Below are 16,122 nucleotides of genomic sequence, written 5' to 3' on the forward strand. Positions count from 1 at the left end.
TTTTTTTTTCTTTTTTTCTTTTTGGTTTTTCGAGACAGGATTTCTCTGTGGTTTTGGTGCCTGTCCTGGAACTAGCTCTGTAGACCAGGCTGGCCTCGAACTCACAGAGATCTGCCTGCCTCTACCTCCCAAGTGCTGGGATTAAAGGCATGCACCACCACCACCCGGCGCAAGTACTCTTTTTTAAAAGGATTTATTTTCTTTTGAATTCTGTGTATGTATGTGGCTTGCATTGGGGTATGTGCATGTAAAGATGAGAATTCAGGAGAAGGTCTCCTATCCCTTGGAGCTGGAATTATCATTTGTGAGCCATCTGACAAGGGTGCTGGGAAATAAACTTGGGGCCTCTGGAAGAGCAATATGTTCGTCTTAACCAGTCAGTCATCTCTCTAGCCGCATTTTTTTTAAATTTAAAATTATGTTTATTGCCCAATGTGGTGGTGCACGCCTATATTCCCAGAACTCAGAAGGCAGAGGCATGTGGACCTCCAAATTCAAGGCCAGCCTGGTCTACAGAGTGAGTTCCAGGACAGCCAGGGCTACACAAAGAAACCCTGTCTCAAAAACCAAAGGACAAAAAAGAATTGTACTAGCTATTAACTGGCAGCACAGTATTGCAAAAGCTAACAACATCCAATGGTCAATTCCGTTATATGGATAATTCTATGAAGCATGTAACTACATGAAACAAATCAACTTCTATTTGTTTCTGTCACTGCCATTTGCAGGTCAATGGCATCCCTAAGTAGCATTTTCATGACTCATAGTCCTTTCTTCCACAGAGTTAAAGGAAAAAGTCACATCTAAAGCCACTGCCTCTGCATAAGTATCTCTGAGGGTACAAAACTAAGGGGCCACAAAGGAGAGGCAGAGAGCCCTTCCCAGTACAGCCATTCCCTTTTCCCTGTTCAATAGCCAGTAACCTTGACCTATCCCTGGCCCCTCCCATTCCCTCAGTCCCCAAGTCCCCAAGCCCTAACGCTTATATATGTAAAACACATTTCAACACCAACTCATTGTTCCTCCACCTTGTGACCCTCTGTGAGCCAACTACCCCAGATACCTCAGACTGCTACTTCCTAACCAGCTCCTTTTGTGTGCCTCCCACCCCAACAGCTGCCAGTGTGGTCTTGCTAAAACATTAAAACACTTTCCAGGTGAGATGAAGGCTTACCAAGTTAAGAAACTACTGTAATATAGAATTAAGGTTACAGGCCGGGTAGTGGTGGTGCACGCCTTTAATCCCAGCACTTGGGAGGTAGAGACAGGTAGATCTCTGTGAGTTCGAGGCCAGCCTGGTCTACAGAGTTAGTTCCAGGACAGGCTCCAAAGCTACAGAGAAACCCTGCCTTGGAAAAAAACAAACAAAGAATTAAGGTTACACGATTTTGGCAAAAATGTAAAAATACCTGGAACTCAAGCTTGGGAGATCCAATATGCAAATACCAAAAAAATGAAGAGAATAAAAGATCAGGTGAAGATCTTAGAATTAAACAGGCAACAAGTATAATGTAAATTTTCTGAAGTAAAGAAATGACTTAGCCCGGCGGTGGTGGCGGCGCGCGCCTTTAATCCCAGCACTCGGGAGACAGAGGCAGGCGGGTCTCTGGGAGTTCGAGACCAGCCTGGTCTACAAGAGCTAGTTCCAGGACAGGCTCCAAAACTACAGAGAAATCCTGTCTCAAAAAACCAAAAAAAAAAAAAAAAGAAAGAAAAGAAAAGAAAAGAAAAGGGCTGGAGAGATGGCTCAGTGGTTAAGAGCACTGGCTGCCATTCCAGAGGACCGGGGTTCAATTCCCAGCACCCATATGGCAATTCACAACCACCTGTAACTCCAATTCCAAGTAATCGGATCCCTTCTTCTGGTTTCTACAGGCACTGTACACATATGGTGCACAGATATATACAGTCAAAACACCCATACATATAAAATAAATCTCAAAAAAATTAAACAAAACTTCAGATCATTTTAGGCTAGGTGTGGTGGCATATACCTTTAATCTCTGCACTTAGGAGACAGGCAGGCAGATTGCCGAGTTTGAGGCCAGTCTGGTCTACATAGTAAGGACAACCAGGGCTGCAGCCCTGGCTGGTTTCAAACTTGCTATATACACTAGGCTGGCCTCAAACTCACAAAGGCTGCCTGCTTCTGCCTCCTCAGTGCTGGGATTATAGACATGTACCATCAAGCCAGGCATATTATATTATACTTATCATTAAAGTGTACTTCTATTTATTTAAAAATCAAAGTTTCAGATGACTGCTTTGAGTTTGAGGTTAGCCTGGCTACACAGTGAATTAAAAGCCAGTCAGCCTAAGATATGGCAAAACCCTGTTTCAAAACAACAAATAGAAATTCACTGTCAAGCATCTAAAAATGCATAAATATTGGGGCTGGAGAGATGGCTCAGTGGTTAAGAGCACTTGTAAAGGACCTAGGATTCAATTCTCTGCCTCCATGTGGTGTTTACACCTCCCTAAAACTTTAGTTTTAGGGAATCCAATGCCCTCTTCTGTCTTCCTTGGATGCCAGGCATGTGCATGGTTCACATACATACATGTAAGAATACATGCACGGATTGCTCTTTGGGCTGAAGAGGGAGGGGGACTTGGTTGGGGGAGGGGGAGGGAAAGGGGAGGGGGAGGAGGGGAAGAGACAGAAATATTTAATAAATAAATAAATAAAAATAATAAAAAAATAAAAAAAAAGAATACATGCACGGGCTGGACAGTGGTGGTGCACACTTTTAATCCCAGCACTCAAAATGCAGAGGCCAGCAGTGGCAAGCAGTTCTCTGTGAGTTCAAGGCCAGCCTGGTCTACAGAGTGAGTTCCAGGATAGTCAGGGCTATGTATACAATATGTATACAATATTCTGTCTGTCTGTATGTCCGCAGACCAGAAGAAGGCACCAGACCTCTTTACAGAAGGTTGTGAGCCACCATGTGGTTGCTGGGAATTGAACTCAGGACCTTTGGAAGAGCAGGCAATGCTCTTAATCACTGAGCCATCTCTCCAGCCCTCCATACCCCAATTTTTAATTGGGTTATTTAGAATTTTAATGTCTAATTTCTTGAGTTCTTTATATATTTTGGAGCGCAGTCCTTTGTCTGATGTGGGATTGGTGAAGATTTTCTCCCATTCAGTAGGTTGTCTTTTTGTCTTATTGACAGTGTCCTTTGCTTTACAGAAGCTTCTCAGTTTCAGGAGGAGAAGGGGAGGGTTGGGGAGAGCTTGAGGGAATGGGATAGTTGAGATGGAGGAAGGACAGATATGAGAGCAAGGAAAGAGATATTTTGATTGAGGAAGCCATTTGCGGTTAGTAAGAAACCTGGCTCTAGAAAAATTCCCAGGAATCCACAAGAATGACCCCAGTGTTCTGCCTGCATGTATCCCTGCAGGCCAGAAGAGGGCACCAAATCTCATTACAGATGGTTGTGTGCCACCATGTGGTTGCTGGGAATTGAACTCAGTACCTTTGGAAGAACAAGCAAAGCTCTTAGCCACTGAGCCATCTCTCTAGCCCATCTTAAATATCTTAATATCTTAAATATCACCATAGAACCTTTGTCTAACAACAGATGGAGATAGAGACAGAAACCATCATAGGAGCACTGGACTGAGCTCCAAAGGTCCAGCTGAAGAGGGGAAGGAGGGAGAGGATGAGCAAGGAAGTCAAGACCATGAGGGGTTGTTTCACCCACTGAGACAGTTTGCCTGAGCTAACGGGAGCTCACCAACTCCAACTGGACTGGGAATGAACGAGCATGGGATCAAACTAGTCCCTCTGAAAGTGGGTGACAGTTGGGGCAGACTGAGGGGCCAATGACAATGACACTGGGATTTGTCTCTTACTGCATGTACTGGCTTTTTGGGATCCTATTCTCTTTGGATGAGTACCTTGCTCAACCTAGATGTAGTGGGGAGGGCCTTGGATTTTCCACAGGGCAGGGTGCCTTGCCCTCTCTTAAGATTGGACAGGGGTTGGGGGAAGGGTGTGTGGAGGGAGTGGGAGGGGAGTGGGAGGAGGGGAGGAACTGGGAATTTGGATTGGTATTTTTTAAAGCAATAAAATAATAATAATATTCTCAAATGGCCAAGAAGTACATAAAATGTTGAACATCCTTAGCCATCAGGGAAATGCAAATCAAAACAACTCAGATTCCATCTTACATCTATCAGAATGGCTAAGATCAAAAACACTGATGACAACTTATGCTGGAGAGGTTATGGGGCAAGGGGAACACTCTTCCATTGCTGATAGAAGTGTAAATTTGTACAGCCCCCTTGGAAGTCAGAATGGCAGTTTCTCAGAAAACTGTTGAATCAATCTACCCCAAGACCTCGCTATACCACTCTTGGGCATATATCCAAAGGATGCTCAGTTGTTCCACAAGGACACTTGCTTAATTGTGTTCACAGCAGCTTTATCTGTAATAAACAGAACCTGGAAACAACCTACATGTTTCCCAACTGAGGAATGGATAAGGAAAATGTGATACATTTACACAATGGAATATTACTCAGCTGTTAAAAACAATGACATCAGGAAATCTAAAGGGAAATGGAGGGAACTGGAAAAAAATCATCCTGAGTGAGGTAACCCAGACCCAGAAAGACAAACATGGCATGTACTCACTCATAAGTGGATATCAGCTGTAAAGGATAACCTTGCTACAATCCACAGACCCAGAATGGCTAGGAACAAGGAGGGCTCAATGGGAGACACCTGGATCTCCCTGGGAAGGGGAAATAGAAGGATTTTGTGAGTGGACTGAGGGCAGGTGGGGATGGGAACAGGAGTGATAGTGGGGGGGTAGAGTACTGAAAGACACTACTGGAAAGGGGGTGCACTTCGGAGTCAGGTAAAAATGTGATACTGGGGAATCGCCCATGAAGCTACAAGGATAACACCAGCTTAGACTCCTAGCAATAGTGGATAAGTAGCATGAACTGGCCTTCTCCTGTGATCAGATTGGTGCCTAGCCTAATTGCCATCAGAGAAGCTTCATCCAGCAACGGATGGAAACAGAAGCAGATCTACAACCAAACATTAGGCAGAGTTCAGGGAATCCTGCAGAAGATGGGGAGAAAGAATTGTAGGAGCCAGAGGGGTCAAGGACACCACAAGAAAACCCACAGAATCAACTAACCTGGGCTCATGGTGGCTCACAGAGAATGAACTAACAACCAGGAAGTCTGCATAGGACTGACCTAGACCCTCTACATGCATATTACAGTTGTGTAGCTTGGTCCTCTTGTGGGACTCCTAACAGCGGAAACAGGGGCTGTCTCTGTCTCTTTTCCAGGCTCTTGGAACCTTACTTCTCATACTAGGTAGCTTTGCCCAGCCTTAAGACACGGAGAGGTGCTTAGCTTTGCTACGACTTGATATGCCATGTTTTATTGATACTCATGGGAGACCTGTCTTTTCCTAAACAGCAACAGAGGAGGAGTGGATTGGTGGAACAAAGAGGGGTGGGAGCGAAGGGACTGGGAGGAGAGGAGGGAGGGAAAACTCGAGCTGGGGTGTAAAACAAATAAACTCATATAAAAAATTAAGCTGGGTGGAGTGGCTCATGCTTGTGATCCTGGAACTTGGCAGGATGAAGTTAGGAAGACTATAACAAGTTTGAGGCCAGCATGGGTTACACATTGAATCCAAAGCTGGCAAAAGGTTTATAATGAGAGCCCCCCTCAAATATCAAGCAGCTTGGAGTGGTGGTATACCTGACAAACAAACAGAAGGGCACAGCAACAACATGAATGGCACAGAGTCCACTCAGCCCAGTGTTGTGGCACACACCTATAATCCTGGTACTTGGCAGGTAGAGAAAGGAGAATCAGAAGTTCGAAGCCAGCTTAGGCTATTTGAGACCAAGAGAGGGAGCAGGGAAGGGGGGAAGAGAGAAAAGAAGGAGAGGACAAAGAGGGAAGGGAGAGAAAGGAGCCAAGAAGGGAGAGGAGAACATATGAGCTATCAAGGCCAAAAGTAGTTGACAGGAAAAATATTCTATTATATACAGATAAACAATAGGAAAATTGAAAACACATTTAGAAACAGGCAAAGGATTTCTGCAAAAACAAAACCTGACATGGACCAACATGAGACTAGAAATAGTTTTTACATAATCCACCTTGGGTAAATGCACACACATTTCCTGCAGACACATCCAAGCTTTTCATTATGGGCTTCTGTCTGTGGTATTATATATGATACATACTACATTCTTCATTGTAAAGTTGTCAAATTTGCCAAACCTTAAAGTAATATATACACCCAGTGCAATCCAACCTAATGTTCTAATGTTTTTCTCCTGAAACTGGATGAACTTATTTTAAGTTCACAAGAACCAATTCATGTTTAAGAATAGCTAAGAAAAAGAACATCAGGAACTTGGCTAAAGCTTTTTTAAAATTAAAACTGACCACAAAATCACTGTCATTAAAAATAATAGTATTATCCCTGTGTGGTAGTACATGCTTTAAATTGCAGCTCTTGGGAGAAAGAGGCTGGTGGACCTCTGAGTTTGAGGCCAGCCAGGGCTACACAGTGAGACCTCATCTCAAATATATATATGGCTGGAGAGATGGCTCAGTGGCTAAGACCACTTGCTTCTCCTTCTAGAGATCCTGGCTTCTATTCCCAGTGACCACACGGTGGTTCACAACCATCTGTAACTCCAATTCTAGGGGATCCCGATACCCTTTTCTGGCCTCCAAGGACACCAGGCATGTACACAATACACAGATATACATACACAGACAAAATCCCCATTCCATACACATAAAAAATGAAAACATACACACGTAGTGTTAAATGTAGCACAAATGGAGCCAGTCAGCAGAATGCAAGAGGAAGTCCAGGACTAAATTTAAGTATATATGGGAACCCAATCTGTAAAAAGAGTGGCATTTCAAATCAGTGTTGCTTTTTTTTTAATTCATTTAAAAATTATATTTTATGTGTATGAGTGTTTGTGAACCACTTGCTTGCCTGGTACCTGTGGAGGTCAGAAGAGAGCAATTGGAGCCCCTAGAACTGGAGTTATATAGATTGTTATGAGTGCTAGAACTGAACCCAGATTCTCTGCAACATCAGCAAATGCTCTTATCTGCTGAGCTATCTCAGCGTGATTGTTTTCAAAACAAGTGATGTTGGCATAATTGACTAAATTATTATTACTGATATTGTTATTCTTTTATTGGCCATCCTACAGCTTGAACCTAGGGCATCAATATACTAAACAAACCCTCTACCACTGGGCATTATTTCTCCAACCTCTTTTTCATTTTCTGTTTTTTTTTAAATTTATTTTATTATGTTTATTTATGTGTGTGTTTGTGTGTATATATACGCGTGTGCATGCATGCGCACACAGAGCCAAGGAGGCCGGAAGAGAGCATCAACCCTTTGGAGTTACAGGCAGTTGTGAGCTGCTAGATTGGGGGTGCTGGGAACCAAACTCAGATCCTTCAAAAAAGATCAGTCTGAGTTCTTAACTGCTGAACCATCTTTCACACCCACACCTTTTCTTTCTTTTTAAAAAAATATTTTTTTGCCAGGCAGTGGTGGTGCATGCCTTTTATCCTAGCACTCAGAAGGCAGAGACAGGTGGATCTCTGTGAGTTCAAGGCCAGCCTGGTCTACAAGAGCTAGTTCCAGGACAGGCTCCAAAACCACAGAGAAACCCTGTCTCATAACCTTGGCTATCCTGGAATTCTCTATGTAGATTAGGCTAGCCTCAGACTAATAGAGATCTGCCTGCCTTTGCCACTTGAGTTCTGCAGTTAAAATTATGTCTCACCAGGCCTGGACCTTGCCAGTCTAAACAAGTCCAAAAAATCACAGAGTCAAATTGTTTGGGGAAAAAAATCCTTGGAGCCAGATCATCAACTGCCCAAGTTCAAATCTTGGTCTTCCACCATCTATGTGACATGCCCAAATCTTATACCCTCCTAGGCCTGTTTATCTATTTTATGGAAAACTAATAATTCATCTTTTTAAGAGACCAAGCTGGCCTTGAACTCACAGACATCTGCCTTCTCTGTTTCCCAAGTACTGGGATTAAAGGCATGCGCCACCACCACCTAGCTAAGATTATCATGACAATTAAGTATATTCATTAAATGGCCCATTTAGCTATTTATGATTATTATGATGTGAATAAAATGCCTCAGTCATCCCAAATGGGTACAAAAGTTCTCTAAGGCTGCAAACTGTATGACTTCATAACATTTTTATGACAAAAAAAAAAAAAAAACCTTGCTGAGTTGGCAAGATGGTACAGTGGGCAAAGGTTCCTGCTGCCAAGCCTGATGACCTGAGTGTGATCCTCAGGATTCACATGATAGGAAAGAACTGACTAACTACCACAACTTGTTCTCTGGCCTGGCGGTGGTGGCGCATGCCTTTAATCCCAACACTCGGGAGGCAGAGACAGGCGGATCTCTGTGAGTTCGAGGCCAGCCTGGTCTACAAGAGCTAGTTCCAGGACAGGAACCAAAAGCTACAGAGAAACCCTGTCTCGAAAAATAAAAACAAAAACAAGTTGTTCTCTGACCTCCACATATGTGCAAGTGTGCACATGCACAGACACATAGACACACACGCACGCACGCACGCACGCACGCACGCACGCACGCACGCACACACACATCAAAATGTGATTTAAAAACTTGCTGAGAAGCCGGGCGGTGGTGGCGCATGCCTTTAATCCCAGCACTCGGGAGGCAGAGGTAGGCGATCTCTTTGAGTTCGAGACCAGCCTGGTCTACAAGAGCTAGTTCCAGGACAAGCTCCAAAACCACAGAGAAACCCTGTTTCAAAAAAACCAAAAAAAAACAAAAACAAAAAACAAAAACTTGCTGAGTGTTGAATGTTGCTGGGTGTGGTGGCACACACTTGTATTCCCAGTTATTAATAAGACTGAGGTGGAAGAACTGGTAAGTTTTAGGTCAGCCTAGGAAACTTAGTGAAACCTATCTTAAAATAAAAAAAGGTAACGTGCAGTTTGGTGGTATAACACCTGCGTAGCAAACATATGGCCTGGCATTCAATTCTTAGTAACAAAAGAAACTAACAGCCAGGCAGTGGTGGCGCACGCCTTTAATCCCAGCACTCAGGAGGCAGAGGCAGGCGGATCTCTGTGAGTTCTAGACCAGCCTGGTCTACAAGAGCTAGTTCCAGGATTGGCTCCATAGCTACTGAGAAACCCTGTCTCGAAAAAAAAAAAGAAAGAAAGAAAGAAAGAAAGAGACAGACAAACTAACAACATGGCAAAGCAGGCAGGTCCTTTGGAAAAGCAGAGATGGGAGGATCGCTGTAAGTTTGATGCTAGCCACAGCCACATTTACATGGCAAGTTCTAGGCTATCCAGGGCTATATTCCATAATTGTTTCAAAAAATTCCAAAGCCAAAGCCAAATTCAAACCCATAATAATGTTAAAGACAGAATACACTGAGTGGTGCTGTAGAGATGGCTCAGAAGTAACTGGCTGCTTCTCTAGAGGACCAGGGTTTGATTCCCAGCATGCAGAGAAGGTGGCTCACAACCATCTGTAATTCCAGTTCAGGGGATCCTATGCCCTCTTGTGGCCTTCTTGGGTACCAACCATGCATGCAGTGCACAGACATATATGCAGGCAAAACATCCTATATGTAAACAAAACAAACAGACAAAACCCCCCACTACTAGCACCAAAAGACTACCAGAATGCACTGGAGCTGAAGTGTGGCTTCACGGCATCCATGGCACAGGGTTTGCCTAATGTGAGTGAGCAAGGCCTGTCTTTCATGTCTAGCACTGCAAAAAAGACAAGACTGTACAACACCCTGTACCTGCAGCCCCTCATCCAAAACCCATTAACTTTTTTTAAAATTACATTTGCTTTATTTCATTTCTTTTACATATAAACACATTTTTGTAAAATTATTTGGAGACACCATGCACTTCACTACTTCCTACTTAAATGGGATTTCCCCCAAGAGCATGAATATTTTTCAACAGCCCTGAAAACATTACTGCGCCACCATGTTTTCAAATTAATTGCCAATATGATCATATAGGCTGAATATTCCTAATCTTCAAAACCCAAAACTTGAATTACTTTGTAGTAGTTTTGTTTTGAGATAGGGTTGCTTTTGTAGCTAAGGCTAGCCTTGAACTTGAGTTTTAAAATATCTAACTACCATCATTATAACAAACTTTTTGGGGTGTTAGTGATGATTGAACCCAGGTCTTCAGACATAATTTAAAAGAAATGAGTCCCTGTGGCCTGCCAGGAGTGTACTATAAAGTGTAGGATTATGATCTATGAGAAAAGCTGGATCTCAAGGTAGTAGTCCTCTGACACTGAGTACTCACTGTCCTCTGAGGGCCGAATGTCTACGCGCAACTGCAGGTAAGGTTTGGAGGCAGTGGCGAAAGCTGTGCTGAGGTCCCAATCAGAAAGGAGAGAGAGGAAAGCTTCCTGTCCTAGCCGGTCACGCGCCAGGTAGCTGATGCCAAAGTTCTTCTTCCTGGACAAAGGATATGAAGGAGCTCTTGGGATCCCCAGTTCCCCAGCAACTTCAGGAACAGTTTACAAAACAAGGAAGGTAGTGAGAAAGGTACCGAAAACAGCTTCCTTCTATTTGCTGGGAACTATGCCGAGGATTACAGGCAGCCTGAGGTTGTTAGGCCATTTCTACCCACTTTGTTACATGAACACAGAAACAGATCCGCACCTGCTTATATCTGGAGGGCACATTGAACACTGGTAAGATGCTGGTACCCTCTAGGGATGCTAACAGTGCAGCTGGGGGTTAGAAGTGGGAAGAAAGCAGCCTTCTTACTACATTTAAAAAAAGCAATCTGTATGTTTCTTATTTTTCACAACAGAATGTTAATGCACAAATGTACAATAAAACTAAGAATTTATTCTTCAGATACCTGTGCAAATACAAAGAAGTATTTTGTGTGATGATCACTGTAAACCCAGAATCATCCTAAATATCAACTTCATACTTTTTTTTCTTTTTTGATGTTTTGAGACATGGTTTCTCTGTGTAATGGCCGTGGCTGTACTGGAACTTGATTTGTAGACTAGTCTGGCCTCAAATTCGCAGAGACCTGCCTGCCTCTGCTTCCTAGTGCTGGGATTAAAGGCATGAGCTACCTGCCCAGCTGAATTTTTCTTTTAAGATTTTTATTTATTATGTATACAGTGTTCTTCTGTCTTCATATATGCCTACTCGCCAGAGAGGGCACCAGATCTCATTACACATGGTTGTGAGCCACCATGTGGTTGCTGGGAATTGAACTCAGGACCTCAGGAAGAGCAGTCAGTGCCCTTAACCTCTGAGCCATCTCTCCAGCCCCTCTGAATTTCATACTATTTAAATTTGTTACCACAGGGCTGGAGAGATGGCTTAGTAGTAAAGAACACTGTCTGCTCTTCCAGAGGACCCAGGTTTAATTCCCAGCACCCGCATGGCAGTTCACAACTGTCTGTAACTCCAGGTCCAGGGGATCTGACACCCTCACATCAATGCACATAAAATAAATAAGTTAAATAAATTTTAAAAATTGTTAGCACAATCATATATTCCTCCAGAATAACCTACCACAACAAAATAAACATCACATCTGCCCCTATGAGATACCAACTGTCAGCCACCAGACGGACAAATTTTATAATTCTCCTGTCTCAGCCTCCAGAGTACTGTGATCACAGGTACGTATCACCATGGTTGGTGAAACAAACCTCTTACTTTTTTTTTGAGAGAATGTCTCTCTGTGTATTCCTGGCTGTCTTGGAACTCACCACGTATAGCAGGCTGGTCTTGAATTGTCAGAGATCTGCCTATCTTTGCCTCCAGAGTGATAGGACTAAAGGTGTGGACCACCACATTCAGGAAAAACATTTTCTATACTGCTGCTGAGGCTGAACTGGTAAAACGTGTCTGGAGAACCATTTTGGAAACATTCCGTGAACGTTTTAAAAACACATGCCCTGTAGCCCAAAATACTTCCGCTAGTTTATCTTATGACATTTCCCCAATACTCCCAGCAAGATACGTATATTCATCGTGGAATTATTTGAAAAAAAAAAAAAACCAAACCCACAAAAGACAGACAGTTGCTGTTGAGATGAGCAGCCTGCTTCATCCGCCCACTCACCCGTTCAAGTCAAAGGCGCGGATGAGGATGTGCTGCAGCACGTCCAGTGAGGTGATCTGAGGATCTACAGCAAAAGAGCGGAACTCAGGTGACAAGAAGCTCTCACATTTCTGGGGAAAGAAGACAAGGGGTAGGCCATGAGGGGCCACAGCACCATTCAGAAGAGTGGGTGAGGTACAGAGTGGCAGAAAACAGGGACCAAATTTAGATGGGATGCTCTTGGCCATAGTGGAGACTCTTGCTTTTGTTCTAAGGGGAAGGTACAGGCAGTTTCTGGGCAAAGAAAGAATGGATGTTTCCTTAGAATTTTAAGGCAGTGGTGGCACACACCTTTAATCCTAGCACTCAGGAGGCAGAGACAGATGAATCTCTGTGAGTTCGAGGCCAGCCTGGTCTACAGAGCTGGTTGGTTCCAGGACAGACTCCAAAGCTACAGAGAAACCCTGTCTCAAAATTCCCCCACCCCCAAAAAAGACAGGAACAGACAAGCAGGAACAAAGCTACCGCAATAGTCCAGGTGTCCAATCCTTCAAGAGTCCCTTAACTATGGTTGCCAGAATCACCATATACAGTCTGACCACAACAAAATCAGTCTCCTATACTGTAATCAATCTAGCAAATCTACCTCTAACACCCCCATGATTAAATGTTTTCAAGAGCTTCCAGGCAGTGGTGGCGCACACCTTTAATCCAAGCACCCAGGGAGGCAGAGGCAGGCTGATCTCTGTGAGTTCAAGGCCAGGCTGGTCTACAGAGTGAGTTCCAGAACAGCCAGGGATGTTACAGAGAAACCTTGTCTCAAAAAAAACAAAAACAGAAACAAAAGTTTTCAACAGCAAACCTGGGGTTCCAACGTAGTCCTCTCTCCACCCAGATTTATTTTGAACTTTATGCTCTAGTAGTAGCAAACTGTTGGGAGTTACCTTGACTACATTCTTCCTCCGGCCCTTTGTGTGTGCTTCATCTCCCTTGCTCTGAACATCCTTCCCACTACTTCATCTGGCTCACTCACTACATCTTTGCCTATTACGCGGAAGTGATCTGTTGACCTTTTCATCACTGCCAGTGCCACCACTCCAGTGTGAGCTTGCTCGAATTATTGCAACAAGTTCCTTCCTCAGAGTATGCATCCCAGGCTGTCCACCTGCCCTTCTCTCTCCTGACTGTCCTATCACTTTTGCCCTCGGTCCTCCTTCTCCAACAATATGGGAACCCACAGGAACAGACCAAACTAGTCTCCACCTCCTAGCCTTTTCTCTTGCTGTCCCTTCTACCTAGAGCTCTTCACCCACCTTAAATGCACATAGGTGACTCTTTTATTCAGGTCTCTGTGACTTCAATCCCTTTTGGGGAATTTTCCTACACGACTTTGTGTAAAGAACTCCCTAGAATCTAACTTTTCCTATTATGTTCTCAAGATACTCACCAGTGTCCAAAACATATCATTGAACTGTTTTTGCCCCCCCAACACAAGCACGTGGGCTCAGGGGTGGGGACATGCACGAAAGTGCACTCTCCAAAATGTTGACTGACTTTAGGACTCCCTCTTCTGACAGCAACAGCACCTCCTTCATTCCTCTGGACTCCTGAGGCCCCTCCTCTAACCCTCCAACCAACCTCTCTACCCATAGGCTCCACCCCTCCACTCCAGCAGCCCTTTCCCCTCTATTTCCAGTTACACACCCAAGGATATGTCCCCAAGACCCATGTCTTCATTCTCCCATTATTCTGCTCTCAAATCTCGCCCCCCCCCAGTCTCCCAGTAATGCCCCAGATTTCAGGTCCTGCCCTCTATCCTAGACAGCCACCATCTTTTCGCCTATTGGGTGCCCAGGCAGGCTGGCCGACCAGCCACCAGCCTCACCTTGACTCGGACCCGTACCACCTCTCGCTCCTCCTCCTCAGCCGCCGCTGCCACCTGGGCACCCCCGACGGGTGAGGGCGCTGCAGAGCAAGCCAAGTCCGAGGCTGCGGAAGGTGTTGCCATCCCGCCGGTAACTGTCGTCTCTGTCTATGTGACAGTTGACAGTAGCCCCCTACCCTAACGAACACCCTACAGTGCGGGCGCGCGGCCCCACCTAGCACCAGAGCGCAGGCGCAAAGGGTTCTGAACCCTGCCCCTCCTCCTAGCCTGGAGGTCGCCTCTGAGCATGCGCCTAGAGGGCTCCTGCCAGGAACCCCGCCCCCCAAAGTCGTGAATTTAGCGTTTTTCTGCCTGTGAGGTAGTGCCTGCTTAGGTCCCGCCTGTCCTGGTCCCGTGGCGCTGTTGTTTTGGCAGTCTACTTCCGGATTCACGAACCGGCGACGGGTTCAAGAAAGAAAAGAGGGCGGGGAGGAAGCCACAGCGTGGTGACGTCAGCGCTCCAGAACCCGCTTGGAGTTGCCACGAGCCTCGGGTAACAGATGATGTCATCGGTTTCAAAAACTTCCCTTCAAATGAATCCCCTGAAAAGTGTGTGTGTGTGGGGGGGGGGGAATCTTCAAGATTTTTGTATTTAGTTCTTTTGTTTTTACTGATTCTTGCTTATTTTCCCGGGTTAATTCGAACTTAAGGGTTTTTTATTTTGTTTTCTTTTAACCTCAGACTTCCAGGGGCTTACTGGTGTGAACCACCTTCCAGTGCCCACCTTCCAGAGTCTCTTAATAAATAATTTTCACTCAAATTCAAGGAACTGGCATAACTTTAATCCTAGCAGTCCGGAGGCAAAGGCAGGCGAATCTGAGTTCGAGGCTAGCTTGATCTACAGAGCGAGTTCCAGGACAGCCAGGGTTACACAGAGAAACCCTGTCTCAAAAAACAAAATAAAACAAACACCCAAGGAACTGTACATAAAGAGTTTTACACATTCTGAACTCTTGCTATATTGCATTAAGTAATTTTCCCAATGCAAACATATGATGCTTTCTGGAGGTCCTACTTTTCTCCAGAAATTTTTTTCCAGGTTTAATTTCATTTTTGAGACATATTCATGTAGCCCAGGCTGTTTTGATTCTTCAGACTTAATCTCGAAATTGCTGGCTCTACACTGTCTTTGTTTTATTTAATCCTTACAACTTACTGAGGTCAGGCCTGTTATGAGCTCTGTCTGTCTGGGGTGTACCTCATTGGTAGATCATATAGTCTAGCATACAGGAGACCCACAGCATACAATCACAGTAAAAACATGTGTCTATTAAGTATGGGTTGGATGCTTGGACACATCTTTTTTGTTTTGTTTTGTTTTATGAGAGAGGGTTTCTCTGTAGCTTTGGAGCCTGCCCTAGAGCTACCTCGTGTAGACCAGGCTGGCCTCGAACTCATAGAGATCCGCCTGTCTCTGCCTTCTGAGTGCTGGGATTAAAGGCGTGCGCCACCACCGCCCTGCTACTTGAAAACATCTTAGGCACTTTTTCCCCCTTGTTTTTTCCAGACAGAGTTTCTCTTAGTAGTTCTGGCTGTCCTGGTACTCATTTTGTAGACCAGGCTTGAACTCAGATCCACCAGCCCTTGCCTCCCAAGTGCAGGGATTAAAGGCATGTGCCACCACTGCCTGGCATTTTAGCCTCTGAGAAAAAAAAAATAGGTTTTCACTATATAGCCCTGATAGTCCTGAAACTCTCCATGTAGACCAAACTAGCCTGGAATTCATAGAGATCTACCTATCTGTACCTCCTGAGTGCTGAAATTAAAGGTGTGTACCACCATGTACAGCAGAAAAATTAAAAAAAATATTACATTTTATTGTGTTATTACATTTTATTGTGTATGTGTGTGCATGTACCACAGTGTGCATGTGCTATTCAGAGGTGAACTTGCAAGAGTCAGTTCTCTCCCTCCCATATTGATATTCAAACTCAGGTCATCAGTCTTGACAGCAAGCACTTTTACGCATAGAGCCATCTCATGGGGCCTTAAATTTTTTTCTTTTTTGAGATGGACTCAAGTAGCTCAGGCTGGTCTTGAACTTGCTATATAGCT

The 16,122-nt window shown here is 44.5% G+C and overlaps 1 protein-coding gene across 2 annotated transcripts in view; it reads right to left on the minus strand.

Moving 5' to 3' along the window:
- Positions 1–14,298, minus strand: part of Tbc1d25 (TBC1 domain family member 25) — a 20,250-nt gene extending 5,952 nt beyond the window's left edge. The window contains exons 1-3 of one of the 2 annotated variants that reach the window (XM_050160912.1): positions 14,029–14,298; positions 12,165–12,274; positions 10,368–10,522 (exon numbers count right to left, since the gene is read on the minus strand). In XM_050160912.1, the coding sequence (XP_050016869.1) occupies positions 10,368–10,522; positions 12,165–12,274; positions 14,029–14,151 (388 nt within the window). In that variant the 5' untranslated portion in view covers positions 14,152–14,298. The remainder of the gene's footprint in view (positions 1–10,367; positions 10,523–12,164; positions 12,275–14,028) is intronic. The other variant, XM_050160911.1, reaches the window with a different exon arrangement.
- Positions 14,299–16,122: the final 1,824 nt, after the last annotated feature.

The sequence above is a fragment of the Alexandromys fortis genome, unplaced genomic scaffold (genome assembly GCF_014885135.2).
Source record: "Alexandromys fortis isolate MF-2015 unplaced genomic scaffold, M_Fortis_MF-2015_v1.1 scaffold_83, whole genome shotgun sequence".
NCBI classification, from domain to species: domain Eukaryota; kingdom Metazoa; phylum Chordata; class Mammalia; order Rodentia; family Cricetidae; genus Alexandromys; species Alexandromys fortis.